Below are 20291 nucleotides of genomic sequence, written 5' to 3'. Positions count from 1 at the left end.
CCGTTAATATAAAGCAAATCTTCCATATTCCCTTTCCAAACATTATAGTTGGATCTATTTAAACTCACGATCCTAGACGTGTTAGTCTCCATCGTTACACAAATTAAACCACAACTCTAGATACCACTTGGTTGGAGAAAATCCACAGTGCAACATAATAATCCAATAACATAATCTCTCCCAAATATCAAATGCAACGACAATAAATAAAACACACCAAACAATACAACATAATTTTAACGTGGAAAAATATTTGTTAACTATGAGTAAAAAACCACAAGACCCATAAGCCACTTAAATATCCGCTATAATCAAATAATGGGTACAAATAAGTTTTTTTCTAACACTAGTTATATGCATATATAAACATCATCAAGATCTACAACAAACATTGGAATACAATTAAGAGAGACAAACAATCCAAAACACAAAGAAATCTGCACCTCACAAATGGATTCGTCAGCCAAACTTATAATGCTCAGAATCTGATCTCTAGTGTTTGGAATATACTCCAATAAGTGACAAACACTATGCCAAAATTTTAGGACGATCCAACAGTTGAATTGTGTGCAAACTCTGATCTTGTGGAATTAATCTTTGCTGAATTGGGGCTGCAGGATTTGATGTGGCCACTAGGATTTTCACTATTCTATCCTCTTACACACACATGGACTAGTATCCCATATTCATTTGGGCCACTCCAAATAGAAGGGATAACCTATCAATTCTTGAGGGATTATGGAATGAGATATCCTTACTTAAACCACTTCACCCTAATAAGTCTCGTGCTTGAGAGACCGTGGATTGAGATATCTTCAACAAAGGCCCAAATCCACCAACTATCCAACTCTTAAATAACACGACAAACACCTGGTTAGTAAGTGGCGATGTCACATGGTAAACATGTGATAGAGTCCAACACACTATCTCTCATGGGAGGACGTGTCAAGCCATATATTAAGCGAGTTGAACAATATTCTCTCAAGGGATAACTAAAGTAATCGTTGGATTGACCCTATTGTCATGGTTGATTTAATTCTTATTTATGAGTATTTAAGAAGAGATGAAATATTAAATAAATGAATCAAGAAAAATTATAGGTCAAATACAAATTTAATTTTTTCTTATAGAAATCAGATATCATATGCACACAATTAACATTGTTGCATGCTAGATACCGAGTTCGAACTCAAAATCTCTAATTAAATTCAAAGAGATCCCTTACTATCTCATATAAGTACTATTGGATACAAATTTAAACTATATATAAATTTAATCTAATTATACTTGTTCCCCACCTCTTGATTTTTTTTTCATTTTTCATTTTTCAATAAAGAATTGTATTTAAAAAACAAATTCGTTTAATTACTAATTTTAGAGTGTTTTTTTTCTTAATTTTTTAATCACTTTTAAAATATAAAACTATTATACAAATTTGGTAACTTTTGTATAAAAACACAACAAATTTAAAAAACATTAATAACGGGTGGAGGTCTAGTTTAACGTACGTCAATGACAATTATGTTCAATGACAATTAACGCATGGATCAGGCGCGTCAATGGCTATTTCATAATTTCCCCTAAACTCAAGGGGCAATAACGAGATTCCATATACTTATACATTGTGCTAAGTAATTTGTATTTTTTTGGTGCTAATCGTATAGGTCGGGGTCAGTCTTGAGGAGAGAGAGAGAGAAGAGGGTAGAGAGAGATTGAAGAGAAACTTCACGCTGCTACGTCAATGGCCGTTAGGGTTTCTTGTTGATACTTGATCCGACGAAGCTCAATCTCTTCACTGCAATTGTTTTCTCTCCCATTCTCCTTCGTCTCAAAACCCTAATTTAGTGTTCCCGAGATTGTGTATTTCGTTATTGCTTTGAATCTTGAAGAGCTGTGATGGGAGCGCCAGCGCCAGAGAAATCACAGACCAACGCTAGTTCGATGCAGGCAAGTTAGCTCTATTGTAATTGGAAACGTTTAGTCTTTTCCTAGATGATAATTGATGCTTTTACTGTTCGGTGTTGTTTGGAGTTGGAACTTCAATTTTGTTAATTGAATGCTTTTGGTGTACGCAGTTGCTACTTTCGTTAATTCATTTGGACTGATTTACTTTAACTTTGAACCATGTCCTTTTATACTTTCGTTGAGTTGTTTCTTAAACTTGTGTAGGCAATTTATATGTTTTACCATATGCAGTCTATTTCTTATGTAGTTATAGTCCCATAAACATGTGTAGCATGTAGGCAAACCATATTATTCCAACTGAGTAAAATTTATGTATCTTGAAAGTGTGATAACAAATATCAATTGCCCGTTTTAATGTTGGTTGATATTAATGGAATTGTTTGATAGGATTGCCGGTTTTCTTTATTGGTGTGTATGGGAGCTAGTTCATTTGATATTTAACCATTTGGAAGCTAATCTTCTCTAATTTTGTGGGAATAAGTCAGTGTTCCTTCCTAGGGGCACATGCCTATACCTATCGACAAGGATACGCCCCTCATTTGTTTGTTAGCATCTGATATGCATCAACTCAAAATTTAAGAACTTACACTTGATCAATCAACTTTTGTATTAATGGAAGAACAGAGGGTATGTTCCTTTTCAAGTACAGTAATGAAGGATTACAAAGAAAGCTAAAAAAGATAGATGATAACCAGAGATGGGGCTAGCTTCCTACTATCAACATCACTCCAAAACCTTGTCTTGAAATTTGGTTTGGACTGAACTCAACCTTACAAAATTGGCTTGTAAGGTAAGGGCTGCCCAAACTTTATGATCACTAAACAAGCCTTATCTCTAGGTAATGTTGGACTATATCCACCCCTTCACATCCAACACATGAAGGTTTTGGAGGCTGTGTGGAAGACAATCCAAATGCTGCAATTAGGTAGCTAGGGGCGGACCGCAATGTAAGCGAAATTTCCAACACATCACGATTCTAGTAATGCCTATTTGTCTGCATTCCCCCCACACGAGTAACTTGCTTATCATTCCTTCAAATATCCCATTGTCTCTTTCTCCAAATCCCCTTCCTCCCCATGTACGACTTGTTATATGTTTCTCCCCTCCCTACTCACTTTAGCGCTACCTTCTATTCCTTGCTCAAGGGCAAGATCATTAGACTGGTCCAGTTTGTTTTTATTCTTTCTGCCGTAAACGTTCATAGTGAGGCTATTCTTTATAGTGGGCCTAATAGTTTCTCTGAAAGCTTGAATGGAAATTGTATTTATACACTTGCGCCCTAGAATCCAGGGCATATATTAATATGCTTATTGTTGTAATGAATGCATTTAATTCCGTGGAGATTATCCCCTGGATTTTTATGAAGTTAAATACTGAATTGAAGGGCAAAAGTTCTGTCATTACCTTCTGGCCTCGTCATCCACTTTGAGGCTATCAGGAGCTAGGCTCATGCTCTTTTGTATTTAGCACCTAAACAAGGATCCAGTAGCACTGGAATGTTAATGTGAATTTTAGATTAACAGTACTGTTTGAGCTATGGATGAATTTCTTGATGTCTGATCCCAAGACTTCAGCTGCAGTTTGGTTGGATAATACTCAATGTTTTCTCTTTTTGCAACTTTTACCTGATACTATTAAGATTTGGGATGCACTAGTTATTGTTCAACTTTTAGTCTTCCCATGCTTTAAGGCTTTGTGGTCACTAAATTTACACATCATTTTCTGTTCTTGTTTTTTTTTAATCTTAAGTATCATGTTATATTATCCAATAACATGAATGACATAATGTTTTATGTTATTAATTGTCCTTAATTGACCTTTTGCCCCTGTATGTAGCGTGTTGAGCAACATCCCAACACTCTCAAGGATTAAATTTTACCTTTTGCCTGCATTTGTCACAACTTTTTTTAATGTCCTTATTTCTTTTGTAGGCTGGTCCAATTATTGGTTTTAACCATTTATCAAGCAATTATCAATAATCAAAATACACGCATTGTAACGAAGTAATTTTTTTTTTGTCATGCCTTACTCATCCTTGTAAGACCGGCTTGTAATAAGTTGTGAGGGGTTTTGTACCATTAGGCTTTGATGCCATATTTGGTCATTTTATTGGGCCTAACTAGTAACTAATTCTTATGTTGTTAAATACGGTGCTATATCACTATAGCATATAGAGGAATTTGGACAAATCAATATTGTTCTGCGATACACTAGTACTAAATGTTAGCGGCGCTATAGCACTATTGCATGGCGGAATTTTAACTATCCACTATTTTCTGCTATTTGCAATTGACATCACTAATTCTTACAAACCGATTAGGAAGGTGTGGATTGCCACTTTTTATAAACTTGTTTCAGACTTTGTGTCTTTTCCATGCGAGAGCTGTGTTCTACTCAATACTAAGTCTATGTTTGGGTAAACTTTTGGCCAAGCAAACATGAGTCTGCAACAGATTCCAAGGCAAAAATTGGAGTGTTTAAAAAACCTACGTCTAGAACACTTGAAACGTATAAGCAAACAGGCATTAAGCAATAAGCACTTGCCCTATAATATCCATAAATATGTAGTGTTTTCTAATGCTTAAATTTTGGTTTATGCATCTCAATCTTACAAGTAAGGGTAGTAGTTATCCTATATGGTGTAAATATCCCCTCATTACTGGTTGTGTATGGTATTCATAACTGAAAGAGAAGGGCCCAGAATAATTGTGTTATGATAATTATAGTTCTGTTTTTCAGTTTTCACGATCAATAGTTACTGTGAACTAGGAAAAACTTATATTTTTTTGCCATGTAAATTCTGTTTATATATATTTCTGTGTTTTGTACTCCTGATTTTATGTCCACCTATAATTGTGTAAGAGAAGTTAGGACATTCTTGTTTAATTTGGCTCGTATGATCATTTCTCCTTTTCTGTTTTGTTTTTGTTTTCAACTGCTAGATTTTTCCCTTTCCTGTAGTTGATTTTTTTTAAGTAATAAAGAAAAAATGGCTTAGCAAAGTCATTGTGCTTTAAGTTTCAGCTGTTTTCACAAGAGTGAGCAGTTAGTCTGTTTGCATTCCCCTCCCCCAATACTGTGATACAATTTTAGGCATATATAATTTCTTACATGGAATGTGTTTTTATTCTTTCTATATTGCTATTGTCAGTGGTTGAAAGGCATATATGATTGATTATTTTCTGTGGTTGAGATGCTTATGTCAAAGAATACTTTTTACTTATCTCTTTTCTAATGGGATTTCAGCGGGTCAAGGTGTACCGTCTGAATGAAGATGGAAAATGGGATGACCAGGGTACTGGGCATGTAACTATTGATTATTTAGAGGTTTGTAAATCTTTTTCGTGCACTTTCATATGTGACATAATGACTTGGTTAATAAGTTTACGATGAAACCCACCGAATAGTGATGCCATTTGATTTATGTGGTATACAACACTTTTTTTGGTTGAAGCTTTCATCTGTGACTGACATGACTACTTCATGTACCTGCTTGACTTTCCCTTATGAAGTGTTTTTTTTCAAGGTATAATTCAGTGTGTGGTAAGTACTTAGTAATCCTAGGAATATTTAATTTAAAAATACACATCTCTTCTGATCTCAAAATAAGCAACTATTGAACATTTTCTATTTTCATTTTTTAAAATGTGTTCAACTTTCTGTTAAGAAGATGCGAGACTCTTCAAGTGAACCATTGTGACGGAGAGAAGGTGAGATGCTAGCGAGGAATGATGCAATTATGGAAATTATGAAACAATTTTTTTCTTCTATTTTTTATTGTTTTCGAAAAAAGCACAGTTGGTCAATTCAAGAGTCTAGTATCTCCTTGTTAGCAAGTAAAATTAACACAAATTTTAGAAAATAAAAATAGAAAATGTTTTCACAAAGTAAAAAGTACCTTATATTTCCTATCTCATTCATAAAATAATTTAATGTCTTAAAAAAAAACACTATCTAATGCTTGGATTCACTTTTATGAAAGGCAAAAGTGATTTAAGGAACCTAAAATTTATTTTGACATGATTGAGTTTTATCTACTAGAATTGCTTGCGCCTCCAAAATGTTCTAATTTGAAGCTAGAATTTGGAGCTTTTGCCTCCACCAAACGTGATTTTTTATTCTCAAACTAGTTGTTGAACTCATATTTACATCAATGTATAAAATTATAAATCACTTTATATTCAACTTACTTTTATCCAAAATCAATTTTATAAAATGATTTTATGCCAATCGTAGAACTAAACTGCTTTATATTTCTGTCCTTTAAATAGTTGATTGATAATACTTGTTATTAAATCATTTTCTCCTTAGAGTCTAGTGTGTATTAATTTTATTGATGGTGACGTCTTTCTTCTTATATCTGATTACTATTGCACCTCTCTTTTCTCAAGCGCAAAATCAGCGTGGTTGATACTTCGTAGTACTCAAAAGAGTAGATGTTGAATTCTTCCCCCCAAAAAAGAGTTGATGTTGAATATACATATTACTTTATACAAATTTATATCATTTATTATAGATGGCTTTTATTTTTCAAATGGACAAACCTTGAAATTACCTGCATTCAAACTATATAAAATATCATATATTTTATAATGCAGAGATCTGAGGATCTGGGCTTATATGTTTATGATGAAGAAGACAATGAGACCATACTCTTGCATCGTGTCAGTTCTGATGATATTTATAGGAAGCAAGAAGGTAATTTGCAACTTTATACACTATCTATACATTACACACACACACATCAATAACGGGCATTGTAATTCATCTACTCATGTGGACATTTATAGTTCATTACATTTATATTTTTACTGGATGCTTTTGCTCAGATTCAATAATCTCATGGAGGGACCCAGAATATGCCACAGAACTGGCGCTTAGCTTTCAAGAGCCTAGCGGATGCTCTTACATATGGTAACTGAGAATAACTGGTGATTTTAAACTTTTTTTCTTGGGGTTTTGTTTGTGGATGATGTGAATTGAAGCTTAATTACTATGGTTGTTTCTTTCAGGGACCATATTTGCAATGTCCAGAGGAATATGCATTTCAGTACTTTAAATAGTAAGTGACATAGATTTTAATCTCATTATTACCTCTATCGGTAGGATGTGCCTTTTTGGGTCTTCCAAAAAGGACTCTTTTATGTTTGCATATTATTTAATACTGTTTCTTCTTGGACCAAAAAAGTTAGGCTGAAATATTTGTCAAAACAAATTGTTACTTTAGTGTTTTACCATTGCTTTTGCTTTATTTGCCAAATCAGATTATTTACTATTTCTATCCTATGTTTGGCTGTTGTGGTTGTATTTTTCTGTTGTTATTTATCAGGTGAGACATTTCAGAGCACTAACAGTGAGTTGAAGGAATTGCCTGCTGTTGAACTAACAACACTCCCTTTGATTCTTAAGGTTCGGTTATTGCTTTAACCTTCTTGCTTATTTTTGTGAATTTAAAACATTAAATTACATGTCCATCATATCTCTCTTCAATCTGTCTCTTCTTTTCCAATTATTATTTTAGTCAGATTAAAACTGTTGCTTTGTTTGCTTTTAGCCTACCATACATTTCGGTATTTTCTCAAACTAAACTTTCGTTTGTTCCTGGAGAGACCTGATTTCTCAACCAACATTTTGATAGTAACAATATTTCTCCCTCCCCCTTTATTCCTATACAATCCATTAACTTGGTCTGCAATGCATACCTCAAGATATTTTCCAGCCAAACTTAAATATCAATTATTAAATTTAAAAACTCCCTCTAAAAAGAGTTTCAGAAACTAAGAAAAATGAAGGGAGAAACTGATCTGTATGTTTGTGTACTGACATTACGAAAGTTATAACAGTACATGTATATACAGCGACGCTGTTAGATGAAGGCAGTTACTGACGGTTGCAATTGCTTCTAATTGAATTATAACTCAGACAGATGAAGGAAGAAATTGATGTGAATATCATTGTGGAAATTATATACAGTACATGTATATAGTGTGACGCTGTTAGATGAAGGTGGTTACCAACAGCTCCAAGCCTGCAACTGCTTCTAATTGAATTATTACTAGCCTAACAAACTGCCAGCTAAGCAAAGAGGAGTATTATGTTCTTCTATCAGTGTCTAAGATAGGATATGTTTTAGATGTACTTGTTTTCATTCTAGAGTACTGCTTAGTTACTTTAGGAGCGAGTTCTCTTAGAATTAGAGGTTTGTGTAACAAACTACCCACCTCCCAAATTTGAACCACTGGCACTCTGATCTATCTCATGTGGTGAATATTTCCTTTTACTTTTCACTGGTTCCATCTGTAGTTGTTAATAGTTATGGCCCTAACATTTCTTTCTGGATAAAAAATATTGCTTGGTTTAGAAATTTCAGTCTCATGACACATGCAGTTAATGATTTCAGTTTTGGTTGATTGATCTGAGAGTATTGCTAACAATATTTTAAGTTGGACCTTGTGTTGAAAATTCATCAAGAGCTATCTAGGGGATGCTGTTGAAGCAATCTCTATTCATTGTTGTCTTAGAATAGGTTAAAAAATGAGAATGGGCTCAGATTTTAGCTTCTATACATGATGAGGAAAACAGTATAACTATATAAGTGAGGTAGTCTGTAGCATTTTAAGTGGATTTCTTCAATCTCTCTGAATTTGAGACCGAATCTCTATTAGGTTATCTTGCTTACACAAACCAAGTAAACAATTACCATAATATGATAATAATATATAGCCGAGACTTTCTGGGTCAAAACATGTGAATATTTAGTATTTTTTGACCCTCCCCCCTTATATTTGAGCCCTATGGGCTTAAAACCTGAATAATGTACTACCCACTCACCTTGTAATGTGAGTATGACAAGAATCTATTTAATATCATGTCTTCAGCCATCCGCGATGGCAAATATTCATGGCGGTTTTTGGGCTTACCGCAATGATAAATATTGGCCGATATTGTGGGCTTTTTCGCTATAACGGCGCCACAAAACATCTGGTATGGAGGGATTTTGGCTCCTCCGCCATGGACCACCATCCGTCATCGACAACACTCCCAAAAAGCTAACTCAAAGGGAAGGACATTTCTAGTCATTATATGGAGTACTTTGGTCATAGATGATATGCAATGTTAACATCCATTCATGCCCAAGAGGACTTCTAGAGCATGGTGTTATCAAAAATATTGTTAGTGATGCCGCACATTTGGAATGTAGAAGTGTCAATGTAAACTTATTTGTGATGATACCTGAACCTTGCCGTGTACACATGTAATTTAATGGTTTTTGTGTATACTGATTTTGTATTCATTCTCATCTAATAAACCGAACTTTCATTCTCACCTTGTTATTGCTTCTGAGATATTGATTTTCTCTTCATTCTTATCCAATAAAAATCATAAATCTTGGTACTGTTGAGGGTAATACAGCATACGTGGAATGCTTTAATTTGAATACTGTACACTCCATATTAAGATTTTTTTTGGGTTAGTAACATTTTGCTTTTATTCATGAAACTTCAATATTATTTTGATTGGTTTTGCTTTTCCGTTTGCAGACCGTTGTTGACAGCAGCATTTCAGATCAAATACGAATAGCTGAGCTACTATCAAGTAATGTAAGCTGCCATTAACTTTGGGTATTTGTGCATACTGTCTTCATATCATTCACTTTACGTAATTTGTTGCTGTCTTGCTGTTGCTATTGATCTGTTAGTCATTCAAGTTTATATTATTTGAGTATGACATAGTGATTCATATGGTAAACCTAGGATATGATTTTTTTTATATATTTTTATCTTAATGTCATGTATTGTCAAACTCACTTTATGATCTTCGCATAGAAGGCATTAAATGCATACAGTAAAGTTTTCAGTTAGCTTTATATGGTGGTATGGTATGGTATGTAAGTGATCTTAGACTAAAGTATTCTAGATTTCTTTGCATAAGATGTTGATTTTTGTATTGTAAGAAATTCTTATCTATAAAAAAAACATATGGATGAAGTTCTTACCAGTTATCATAGAAAATTTAAGGTGGTGTGTTTTTCCGTAATTGTTTGTTAGGCAATGAGTCACTTTTCCTAAAGATATCGTCTGTCATGTCACAGCTTTGTATGGCATAGCACTTGGGGCATATGCCATTTTGATGACGATTATCCTGTTAATTTCCAGTTTTATTATAAGCCCAATGTATATTACTAATGTCTATTGTCTATTGTCTGTGCATCATGAGCTTGGTTACACAGTGCTGTGTTTTCTTTTCCGTTTGTATTTAGAAGCCTATATATCATATCAACCATCTGTATGGAAGAGTCCCGAGTAGACTCTGTATGCTTCTGTGTATATATATTTTTTATATATTATAATATCCATCTTTTTCATTTGTCTTTTATAATGTAGCAAGAATTTTTCCGGAAGCTGATGGGGTTATTTAGAGTGTGTGAAGACTTAGAAAACATGGATGGCCTTCGCACGATTTTCAAAATTGTCAAAGGGATCAGTTAGTATTCATTATTGTATCATTTTAATTTTGAACCCCTATTTTATCAATTTTGTATGTATTTATTCCTGTAACCTGTACTCTTGCAGTTTTACTTAATAGTCCACCACTTCTTGAGAGAATTTTTAAGGAAGAGTTCATAGTGGACGTTATCGGTGCCCTTGAGTGTAAGTGCATTCTTCAGGAAATAGTTTTCCAATTGAGTCATGAGTTTTTCTCATTCAGGGATTATTTCATAATAATATATTTCTGCTCTCTACCTGTCTTTCTTCTAAATTTAAATGTTTTTGATATCTTGGTTGTTATAGCATTCCTTAACTGCTAATACTGGTTTCAGTTAAGGAGGATATACCATTGATTTAGATGGTTACATTTTGATGTCTTCAGTCTTTTCCTCTACTTATTTTGATTGCTGAACCACCTGTTTTAGCAATATGCAGATGATCCGGAAGTTACTTGTGTTCAGCATCATCGTAAATTCTTAAAGGACCATGTTGTTTTTAAGGAGGTATTTTTCGCTCTTTCCTTGAGTGTGCTGCAAGGTGGTGGGTAGATCTGAAGACGTGACAGAAATTTTAACCTCAATAGTACATTGTCTATTTTCTCTTGTAGGCCATACCTATAAAAGACCCCATTGCTCTGGAGAAGATACATCAGACATATAGAGTTGGTTATTTGAAGGTTTGTCTCCTTTTAGAGACTTCTATTGCTGACCCCTTTTCTTCTTCAATGTGAACTTACCTTCTTTTCCCACTTTCAGGATGTTGTTTTGGCTAGAATACTAGATGACGCGACTTGTGCAACCATTAACTCCATAATACATGCAAACAATGCCTTTGTAAGTTTTGATTATCAGAGAAACAAATTATATCATTTACTATAGTGCTGTCTTTTATTTTTGAGTGATCTGTTTTTTGGTTTTTCTTTCTTTCTAGGTTATTGCTATGTTGAAGGATGACAGTACATTTATCCAGGAGTTGTTTGCTAGGTTAAAATCATCCGCCACCTCTCAGGAATCAAAGAAGAACTTGGTAGGTCTTGATAAGATATCAGAGTTGTTTGCCTTGTACTCTAAAATGTAATGTTTAATAGGAGGGGTTGCATTCATATTTAGTCTTTGAAAATAAACCTTTTGTATACTGACAGTGACAGAATATTTCCGTGAACAAAATGTTCTGTTCAGTTTTCATCTTTCTTTTTTTTTTCAAAAAAGTCCTGTACATCAACATGCTCCTGAAGTCCAAAACAGAGTAAGTTGTAGATACATGAGAATTTTATTGCAATTAGGATACAGAGAGTGCTTTACTTTTTATCAAAATGAATCATGGCTATTAAACTATCATATAATTAGGTTTAATGCTAGTGTGTTGCTTCATATCTTGTATTGTTATAATGAATAGATGTTAATGCTTCCTTGTTGGATGCTCATCAATCATGGTTTTCCATGGATTATTATTTTAAACGTAGTTTGCCTCTTATGTTGGACGAACAGGTTCATTTTTTGTATGAGTTTTGCAGTGTAAGCAAGAGCTTACAAATGGTCCAGCAGCTTCGGCTTTTTAGGTATGTTCGTTTGTATCATGACACAACCTGTTTTGCTGCTTGTCTTCCTTTAAAAAATATTGATCACCGTTGGTCAGTTGATTGTCTATTTCTAAGAGGTGCTTGGTTAAGCATATAAAAGACTGTTATGCTTAATTTGCCACCCCTTGTTTTGGGAGTTTACGGCAGCCTTCAGTAGAGCCAGTTCTCTTTGGTCTGTTATTATTTTCCTGTAGCTATATGTACCTAGTTCCTGTATTTTAACATACTATAAATTATCAAGTTTGTAATTAACAATTAGTAGCTTATTCAGAGGAATCTTTTGATATATAATTGTGAAAAATTATGCCTATAATAGCTGCTTTTGAATGGAACTCGTATAAATGACCTTTAACAATACTATTTTGATTCGGAACACCGATACCAATTACTTTGTTTTGCCATTCATTCTACATTTTGGGTGTCTGTTGATTCCCATTGTTTAATAGTTTCATATTCTTTATGTTTGTAGGGATCTGATGAATGAAGGCATCTTTGACATTATCAGCGATGTTCTGCAAAGTCAAGACAAGAAGCTTGTGCTAACTGGGTATTGATTCTTCCTTTTGTTGGTTGTCTATATAAAACTCAGTTGACTGTTCTGTTTTGTACACTCCTTTTGTGATTAATTTCTAATAGGAAATCATTGTGATGGTTGCAGAACAGACATCGTCCTTCTTTTTATGAATCAAGATCCTAATCTTCTGCGATCATATGTTGTTCGGCAGGAGGGAATTGCTCTTCTAGGACTCTTGGTATGCGTTTTGTATGTAAATTGGATCATATTCAACTTTTTGTTTGTGAATAAGTCCTTTGTTTTTGGATAACCTATGAAGCCCAAATACTTGATATAGGTACGACATGGATACGGCTAAATTTTAGAAGTCAAGATACAATACAAATACAACAAGATACTTCAATAAAATTTTTTTAATTAAAAACTTGGAAAGAAACATCATTCAAACTTTTTAAAAAACATTTATGCATTGTTTGGTACTCATGAAAGTGGAGGGAAGGGTGTCTATAGCATGGAAAGACTCTTGAAAAGAGATCCACCTCTTGTTGGTTTCCCTGCAAAAGGCGAAGGAAAGATTGCATTGGGGGGTTCCTACATGAAAATTGGCTTCTCCCCAAATTGGAGAGAAAATAGGAAAGATAGCCTTTGTTCAAGTAAAAGACATTAACACTCATACTTTTGTGACTTTGCTCTCATACATTATATAAAGGAAATGTTTTTTTTTCTTAATTTTTTAATTTTTGTAATCAACTTCTCTAAAAACATGGACACAATAACTAATAGAATATGTAATGTATTTCATTAAACAAATTAAAATACTAATGTAAGAAATTAAACAATTTAAACTATTAAATTATATATTTAATTTTATATAGGATTCTTCACTTTCACTCTTAACAAAGAATTGAAAATTCACCTCACTTTCTCCTCATTTTCCTCTCACTTTCATCCTCTTACTTTCTTTCCTTTCAATTTCTTTCCTTTCACTTTCTTTCCTTCAATTTTTTAACATCCAATCAAAGTGTTAAGAGAAGCAGCAGATGAAACAGAGACACAGAGAAGAGAAACAGATGAAACAGACACACTGAGAGAAGAGCAGTAGGTGCACAGAGAAGAAACAGAGCACATAGAAAAAGAGAAGAAAAGAAACAAAGTACACATAGAGAAGACAACACACACATTGGACCTGTGCGACGAGAGACGACAGTGAAGGATGGCTGTGAGACGCTGATGGGATGGGTGGCAAACCCTAGCTTTTGATCAAAGGATTATGCATGTTTTTGGCTCCTGTCGTTCTATTTGTATTTCACTTTATTCTTTTCATCTATAAAACAAAAATCTTGGAGTCCAGTCTTTTGATTAAAAAAATTGTTTTTTTGGAGTTTGCCATATCTGTGCCATATCGGCGCTATTCAACTGTATCCCGTGTACAAAATAGCCATGTATCTCAAACATATCAGCCACATTTAATAAAAATTAAAATTAAATTGCCCGATACTTCTCTGATATGTGTTGGGGCGTATTGGACATATCGGCTTTGGGTATGTGTCAGACACCAGTCCATTGGTATTTTGGAGTATAGGGGCTTCTCAGTGGGTGACTTGCAGTGTAAAATATTTACAGAAATCGAATAACCTAGTAGGTGAGCCTATATGTGTGTATGTGATGTCCCCTCTCTACACTGCAACTCTGGATCATATTTAGTAACTATGACTATCATTGAAATTATCTTCTAGATTGTGTTTAGCAGCAAAGTTGTCAATCCCGGATAGTGGTGTGGAGTATCCGACTCCAAAAATGGGACAGTGGGATAGCGGATAGCGGGATGATCACTATTTAATTGTTTTTTAAACTAATTATATAAATAATAACTTCAAAAATAAATCAAACAAATCACTCAATTATATCAAGAATTAAGATTTAAACTATTCTTCTTCTTCTTCTTCAAATAAAGCAACCTTGCATTAATTTAAAGAAACAGATGCTAATAATAAAACAGGAATATATTGATTTAGACAAGGTTTAGATAATTTATACAGGAAGAAAAGGAAAAGAAGAATAGAGGAAGAATACAGTAAGAAGAAGAAAAGAAGAAAGGTAAGAAGAAAGGAAGAAGAAAAGAAGAATAGAGAATGAAGGCGAGAGAGAAGAAGTACAGAGGCAAACGTGAGAGAGGAAAAAAAGTACGGAGTTCAGTGCAATAGAGGGAGAGGAAATGGAATATAGGGCAAATGACAAAAAATTAAGGGTATTTTGCAACAAAAACACAGAAAGCGGGTTGGACCGGGAAACCTCCCCGCTTTGCGACCCGCGATTATTCAAAAAGCGTCCGCAATTGAAAACTGCTCCGCATAGTGCGATTTCATAGCGTCCGGACGCCGCGCCGGTTCGTTCTCCCGGGATAGCGCCGCTATCCACCAGGATTGATGACTCTGTTTAGCAGTAACTCAGATTTGAAAATTTGTTATTTACATTATTTTCAAGTGGAAATATGTCCCAAAATTCACTTATATTATTCAGACACCTTCAAAATTTAGTAGTACCTGGTACAGATCAATTGGGTAGACCCAATTCTAACCGAAAAGTATTGGAGACATAAGTGTGAGGTTTGCACCTTTGTAGCGTATCAATAGTGTAGTTTGTTATAAAACATCACTCCATGCAGAAGATTCAATCTTCTGCGTGTCCAGTTGAGTTTATACAAAAAGTTAAGGGTATTTTGCAACAAAAACACAGAAAGCGGGTTGGACCGGGAAACAACTCCGCTTTGCGACCCACGATTGTTGAAAAAGCGTCCGCAATTGAAAACTGCTCTGCATAGTGCGATTTCATAGCGTCCGGACTCCGCGCCGGTTCGTTCTCCCGGAATAGCGCCGCTATCCACCGGGATTGATGACTCTGTTTAGCATTTACATTATTTTCAAGTGGAAATATGTCCCAAAATTCACTTAATTTATTCAGACACCTTCAAAATTTAGTAGTACCTGGTACAGATCGTTTGGGTAGACACAATTCTAACCGAAAAGTATTGGAGACATAAGTGTGAGGTTTGCACCTTTGTAGCGTATCAATAGTGTAGTTTGTTATAAAACATCACTCCATGCAGAAGATTCAATCTTCTGCTCCATGCAGAAGATTCAATCTTCTGCGTGTCCAGTTGAGTTTATACAAAAAGGAAAGTCTCGCTATTAGGGGCACACTGATCTAAGTGCAATTGCAGAAGTCAGAACTATAATGAATTGGTTCAACTGATAATTACAACCATACCTAACTGAACCTAACAGATTCTGAACCAGCTGTTACACCAATAGACATATGTTGCAATATACTTAAAATCCACCAAGCTGATCTGTTATGTATCTAGTTATGGTTTTTGGAAGGCTATTTCTGCATTAATTATTGGTCATGCTATCATGTACAGGTTAAGGGAATGGTAACTGACTTCGGAGAAAGCATGCACTGCCAGTTTCTTGAGATTCTTCGAATTTTATTGGACTCAAGCACATTGACTGGACCACAGGTATCTTTTTCTGTATTTTCTTGGGCATCTTATCCCAAACCTTGATTGACACTCCCTTCGTTTTTTATTATAAGTTGTTTTAACACTTTCACGGATATTAAGAAATGTAATGATTGTTGTATGAAAAAGAAAAATTACGAAGAATTGTACAAAATTATCCTTCATTAATGGTATGAAGAAGATAAATCAACAGAATTGGAAGAAAGAATAGTAAATATTTAAGGGCATTATAGGAAAAATTGCATTAATGGTTTATTGGTATTGTTAAATGACTTATAATTTGGTACCATTTTTTTTCTTCTCAAAGCGACATATAATAAAAAGCGGAGGGAGTAATTTACTGACCAGTTCCATTTCTGGATATTAGTTGTTTTGCATTTTCATTTTTTATAATGTCTGTATTTATTTTTCAATTGGTACATCTCTTTGCTCCGTGTAATTTATATTGAACCTTTTTGTTTGTTGTGTTATTCTCTGTCTACATTGGATGTTGCAGTCTCTTGAATCTTTAATTGGTTTAGGGGAGGGGTTGTTTTCATCATTTTGCGAGTTTGGCATAATTTGACTGCTGGAGTGGATTGAGTGTTTAATTGTCAATTGTCGCTGTTATGTTTTATAGTATACCTTCTATTTACCAATTGTTGAAAAATTTGGGCCCTTAAACCTTAATGTGTGGTGGTCAACAAATTTAAGTTTGTTTGTGCAGGTATAATATTTGAATGTTGAGTTGTGTTTTATAATGTATCTGCTGATTTGTTGGAAAAAATTGTCAGTTAAAGTTTCACGTAAGATGGAAGTCTTTTTCTATGTTGGTAAGAAATGTATTTCTGCCTTGGTTTTGTTGACTGCTTTAGTTTTATCTGACAGAGGGACACTATCATTGACATCTTCTTTGAGAAGCATTTGGGTCAACTTATTGAGGTTATTACGGCGTCATGTCCCTCAGACATTATTGCCGATGCAAGTAGCAAATCGATAGATCCTGGACAAGGTGTTCGGTTTCAGCATGGAACAAAGCCAGAGATATTATCGAACATATGTGAATTACTATGCTTTTGTGTCCTTCATCACCCATACAGGATAAAGTATTACCATCTTGCTCTGCTTTAATCAGATTGAATTCTGTGCTATTACTCAGAATTTTTTTGATCATGATGGATCTCGTTGCTGCTTTCAGGGGCAACTTTCTTGTCAATAATGCAATTGAGAAAATTTTGCTACTGACACGGAGAGCAGAAAGATACTTAGTTGTCTGTGCTGTCCGGTTTGTTCGAACTGTTCTCTCCCGCAATGTAAGTTTTAACATTCAGGCACTGTTCTTTGTAATGAAATTCAGGGCAATTATAATATGGTTGAAGAAGAAATGGATGTTACTGGGTATCAGAGAGGAGAATGTTGTGTTGAATGTGTGGTAAGACTAGATAGGATAAGATTAAAAATGATAATATTAGAGTGTTGGGGTAGCACACCTATAGTAGAAAAGATGGTGGAAAATAGACTTGGGTAGTTTGGGCATGTAGAGAAAAGACTTGTAGATTCTGTTGTAAGGAAAGTAGATAAGATAGAGTGAAATCACACTAGAGATAGAGGAAAATCTAGGAAACTTATAAGAGAAGATATTAAGTTTAACCTGCAGGAGTTCATTTCTCTACTTTACATGCACTTCATCTTACAATTCCAAGTTTATCCTGCAGGATGAGCATATGATAAATTATTTCATTAGGAATAACATTCTCAAACCAATTATAGACGCCTTTGTTGCTAATGGTAATCGTTACAATCTTCTCAACTCTGCTGTTCTGGAACTTTTTGAGTTTATTCGGAAGGTATTAAACTTGATGACTATTCATTTTGGATCTTAAATTCCTCAACTAAAACATTACATTGACAATGTTGTATATTACACTGACAATGCTGTATCGTGTAGGAGAATCTGAAATTATTGCTAAAACACCTAGTTGATTCTTTTTGGGGTCAGCTGGTAAAATTCGAGCATTTGGCTTCAATTCACTCATTGAAAGTAAAATATGAGCAGGTAAGTTTTTCCTTACACGATTTCCGGGCATCAATCAGCACATAGGTTTAAGTCGACATGCTTGCTTGCAGTGTGTGGATAATGGTGGGACAGATGCTGCTGCGGTAGTGGACCTTCGAAGACGAATTGATGAGCGTGCTGTTGAGAGAGAAGAGGAAGAACGCTACTTTAATGAGGACAGGTACACATCGTCTTTCTTAACTACTATATAATTTTTTAATTTTTATGCATTTGTTATGGAGTCTCTGAACTTGGGGGAGTTCGATCAGTGATGAAGAGGATGCAGCGTCTGCATCTGTTTCACGTGATCCTAAAGGTCATCAACAACCTATTCTTTCCAATGGAGTTGCTTCAAACCATCTGCAATCAAGGTAGACTTGTCTATTTTATTTGTTCATTTTTCAGAAGTCCATATGCAATAAAGTGTGTTCATCTTGATTTTCAGTCGAAGGTCACTGGTCGACTATGAAGATGACGAGGATGATGAAGATTATAAACCACCACCAAGAAAGCAGAAAGAAGCGTCAGAGGAAGATGAAGGGATAATGGAGTCTCTCAGGCTGAAAAGGAAACTTCCTTCAAAGGATAAAGAACCCGAAGTTGCGAAGAAGCAGAAGTTAACGAAGAATTCAAAATCTAAAGAAAGTGTTTTTGCTGCATTGTGTTCAACATTGAGCCAAGCTGTGTTGCCCAGTAAGAAATCTGCAACCAATATTCATACAGATGATCAGACAGTTGAAGGGAGGATGAGTTCTAGTGAAGACAATCAGGAAGACAGACAAAATGATTCTAGAAGCAGCTCTGATGATAGCAACACTGTAGGAGCTGAAGATAATCACGTGGAGAAAGATAAAGATACTTCAGACTCTAGAAGTTTTTCTGATTGTTTACATGCAAAATCGGATAACATAGAATTGGGCGGCGAGGAACGTCCCCTGGTTCCCCCTAAATCGTCGCCAGAGATGGCTGTAAATGGATCATAAGCATCTACAATCATTCATGAAGGCAGATTGTTTATTCTGTTTGACGTATAAATTTGCTGGTGGCTGAGTTGTTGCTGACTATCAAAGAAGCATGCCTTGTAAAACAGAAATTTTACCTAGAAGGGTGTAAATTTTGGTTATCCGTTGCATTGAGGGTATGTGGTCTGGAGGTAGTACTGTACAGTGCCACATTGGTGGGAGAATACTAATACAGAAAAGTGGTTGTTGCTTTCACATAACTTTTCTGAGCAATAGTTCTGTAATTTTCTCCTCTCCAAACTTTACCTCTTCCAGCTCATTTATTTACTTTTATAGTTTTTGCCGGAGGACCCAATGTGTGTATAAGAGGTGATATTTTTATCATTATTCCTCTTTGCAGTAATTTGACCTTAATGATAGGGGGCGCCAATATTTGCCCTTCACAGTTTTTTCTGATGCTTTTCCCCCCTCCCTTTTTTATATGCAGACTGGTTCTAGGGCCATTTTTACATGAATGTATCAGAGGACTCTAAACTATTGTAAATCTGTATGTAACTGTTGCGTATGTGATGGTCTCTCTCTGCAGTTCTTCCACATCATAGTTGGATTTATATTTAGCTTTCATGCGATAGTTTTTGGGGTTTATGTATCATATGTTCATTCGAAGCTGAAACTTCAGTTCTGTAACTGCTTGGCCTATGTTATTTTTCCCCGTTGTCTTATTGTCATAAATGCCAAAGTGACAAATTCATAGCTTGGTGAACTGATTGTGAGTCTCCGATTTTCGAGAACTAGCCAAAGAATTGTTGAATGTTTCATGGAGTCATACAGTGGTTAATATATTTAGTGTATTCATTTGTCGAAATGTTTGCATTTCTTTTTTCTGGTTCAGCTAAACCTGGTTTAAGGGAAAAAAATACACGGGAAACATTCAGAAGTGGCAATTATTTTCTTGAAATTGACCCAAGAAATTCTTATGGGGGAGATATTGTCATGTGTAGTTTATGATGAATTCATGTTTTAAAATTGTTAAAAGTTTCAATAGTGACTCCATTCAAGTGATTGTTTAGCGTCCTCATCATCTTTATGATTGAAACAGATAAATATGCATTCCAAAAATGTACTAAATGTTACATATCGATCACGTTCAAATGGTCATTAATACTTTGAATGTGTGAATGTGTGAAATCATAACGAATGATTCCCTGCAGTTAAGGTCCCATGCAT

The 20291-nt window shown here is 34.8% G+C and overlaps 1 protein-coding gene across 2 annotated transcripts; it reads left to right on the top strand.

Annotated features, from left to right (window-relative positions):
* Positions 1–1640: 1640 nt before the first annotated feature.
* Positions 1641–19658, top strand: LOC127073207 (uncharacterized). 2 transcript variants are annotated; one of them, XM_051014342.1, is made up of 24 exons: positions 1642–1947; positions 5212–5292; positions 6564–6663; positions 6795–6879; positions 6978–7027; positions 7295–7374; positions 9507–9566; positions 10350–10449; positions 10539–10616; positions 10890–10957; positions 11062–11130; positions 11210–11287; positions 11385–11480; positions 11942–12012; positions 12503–12580; positions 12692–12785; positions 15969–16067; positions 16935–17152; positions 17245–17359; positions 17762–17893; positions 17995–18102; positions 18174–18283; positions 18372–18473; positions 18548–19658. In XM_051014342.1, the coding sequence occupies exons 1-24, from the start codon at positions 1897–1899 to the stop codon at positions 19083–19085; spliced, it is 2661 nt and encodes an 886-aa protein (XP_050870299.1). In that variant the 5' UTR covers positions 1642–1896; the 3' UTR covers positions 19086–19658. The 2 variants fall into 2 exon arrangements, with proteins under 2 accessions (XP_050870300.1, XP_050870299.1); XM_051014343.1 differs by lacking the exon at positions 18372–18473 and having other exon boundaries at positions 1641–1947.
* Positions 19659–20291: the final 633 nt, after the last annotated feature.

The sequence above is a fragment of the Lathyrus oleraceus genome, chromosome 4, assembly GCF_024323335.1.
Source record: "Lathyrus oleraceus cultivar Zhongwan6 chromosome 4, CAAS_Psat_ZW6_1.0, whole genome shotgun sequence".
Lineage (NCBI taxonomy): Eukaryota > Viridiplantae > Streptophyta > Magnoliopsida > Fabales > Fabaceae > Lathyrus > Lathyrus oleraceus.
The sequence above is the reverse complement of the archived record's forward strand: the minus strand, read 5'-3'. Positions and strand labels throughout refer to the sequence as shown.